The 2,417-nt window shown below is 42.7% G+C and overlaps 1 protein-coding gene across 1 annotated transcript; it reads right to left on the bottom strand.

Moving 5' to 3' along the window:
* Window positions 1-771: 771 nt before the first annotated feature.
* On the bottom strand, window positions 772-1,913 carry CHST9 (carbohydrate sulfotransferase 9; the record flags this gene model as incomplete). Its single annotated transcript, XM_010172059.2, has 1 exon — window positions 772-1,913. A coding segment is annotated over one exon (1,098 nt), but the record flags the coding sequence as incomplete, so codon positions are not given.
* Between the last annotated feature and the right edge of the window lie 504 nt (window positions 1,914-2,417).

Genomic DNA, 2,417 nt, shown 5'->3' with positions numbered 1-2,417 from the left:
TAGCTAACAGGGATTTTGCCTTATTTCCACAGTTGAAGACTATCTTGAATATTGGGACTGCAGTATGCATCATGTGGTTGACTCCACTGCAAATTAAAATGTTAATTTTAATGTATGTGATAGTCCTCTGAAAGGAGGGCTACGTTTGTCAACTCTAGTGCGTCAGTCAAAATGGGGAAATGGACCAGGACTTCAGATCACAGGCTTACCCAAATATACCTGTCTCAACATTTGGGCTGCTGTGCTACTTGCAGTTTCATGCATTTGTATTCAAAAGCATCCTTCAATGAAAAACCATCAGGTCTAAAAGCTGCTACAGTCTAATGGTAATCAAACAAGCAAGTGTTGCAACTGAGAATGGTGCGAAGATTTTAGAAAATTAGCCAGTGCTTCTTTATTAATAAGTAACAGAAAGTAAAACATACATTCAAAAATAGTTTCAAAAACAATTTCCAAAGCAGATAGACCAGAAAATAATCATGCTACTCTGAATGCTTTTTTCTTAAACCATTGAAAGAACATTAGGTAAGCTAATGCAACAGCTGGCTGTGCTACTGCTTCCACAGTATAATCCATAATGGTAAAAACAGCTTTTTCAGCTATTTTAGTGCAATTTATGCTGTTTACAGGTCTTTTTTTGTGCATTCTCCTATAATTTAATGCCAATTGATGTCATTCTGGTTTATAAAATCTTCACTAAGTCAAGAAAACTCCACTTAGCAGTAACTTTGTTTCCTTTCAGAGCTAATATCGAAGTAGTTGTTTTGAATCTCAAAATGATAAATAACTAATAGAAGCCTGAAGCTATTCTGGTGCTATACAATTGGTGATGTATAATTGAACATTAAGTAATCCAAGTAATAGAAGTCATAGGTCAGCTGTCTCTCCTCCTTAGACAATTCTTTTAAGTATTGCCTCACTACTTCTGCACTTGTTCTCTCGTCAGAGGAATGTCTGTCTTTGAATTTAGGAAACTTCAGCTCGGCTGGAGCACCTACCAGCTGCAAAAAGTAGTTGGCGTCTTCTTCCAGGGTTTCAAACTTTCCTATAAAATCATAGTTGATGAGGCAGGGATAGCAGAGCTTACTGACTTGCTCCCAATGAATGTCCATTCCTACTGGGCGATGGGAATCTAACAGATATTGGATAAACTCCTTGAACTTAACTCCCGATCCTGTTTTCAATGCCTCTTCATTTGCATTTTGTCTATACTTCTTAATTATTTCCTTCCCAAATACTGGATGGTAATAGCTGTTTGGGTGTTCAAATTTATCCCTGAAGGCAGATACCAGTCTTTCCATAGGATCACGTACAAATATAGTCTTGGTGTACGTGTTCAAACGTGTGTATATCCCTTTTAGGTCATAACTGTCCAGTTTCCTTAGATGCTTTCCATAGTGCACGTCATCATGTGAAATGTTGTGTGCTGAAGCAGCGAGTCCATTGAGCACCATGAGGACCCTTTTCCAATTGGAGCAGCCTGCTTTCGGCACTTCGCAGTATAGGACCTTATGCCTGTCCTCCACATAAATTCTTGACACCAGGTGCACAAGGTGGGTTTGCAGCTTCTTTCTGCTGTTGTATTTCTTACAGAAGCCATGCAGGAAGGACCTGCGCTTTTCCTGAGTGCTATCCACATCCTTCCACTTGCCACCCATGACTAACGTCTTGTTTAAAGGGTGCAGCGCAGCGGGTAAATACACCCCTCTGAACCAGCTGAGAGGTGACTCGCTCATCTTCCGCTGGTCAGACAGTTGGCTCACCAAGGAGACAGCCACCACACTGAAAGGGTCAGCCTTGCTCTGCCAGTGCCTGCCACCTGAGATGGACATCTTGTGCTTACTGAGGCCAGGAGAAGTGCTCCTGCTCCATGCTGCTCTTCTCGGTGTCCCCGAAGGTGGGAGTATGAAATCCTGCAAGTACAGAAAGGAGCAGAGTTTACAATGCAGTGACAACCCAGCCCAGCCCATTCACACTGCAACAGCAGCAAGGACGGTGGTGGCAAGCCACATTTAGTACTACAAAATCTTTTTTGAACCACTTGATTGATACATCTAATTTAGCAGCAAGCTGGGCTAATTACTGAAACACACTTCTGACGCTTACCTGTTAGTGCACAGGTCTTCGTACAAAAATAAATAGCTAGAGCCACACCTTTTAAGAAATCAGAAGAGGTTCACACAGGGAGGCTGATAGCCCTGGTAGGGGTGTCCAGGTGCTTTTTCTCTACTGAACACATTTTCCCTGCATGACAACACTGGTTGTGCACTGGCACAGTCACGGTAACAGCTGCTGGGTCTGCCTCCACCACTGTGACTTGGAGCCAGCCTTGTCTCTCAGTGGTGGCAGGGGACAAACCCAGGGCTCCTAAATAGCTGACATCAGTGAGTTTGAGTGAGGTGTAGTGACAGATGAAA

Source organism: Antrostomus carolinensis, unplaced genomic scaffold (genome assembly GCF_000700745.2).
Source record: "Antrostomus carolinensis isolate BGI_N321 unplaced genomic scaffold, ASM70074v2 scaffold7577, whole genome shotgun sequence".
Lineage (NCBI taxonomy): Eukaryota > Metazoa > Chordata > Aves > Caprimulgiformes > Caprimulgidae > Antrostomus > Antrostomus carolinensis.
Note: the sequence above shows the minus strand (reverse complement) of the source record. Positions and strands in the feature narration are given on the sequence as shown.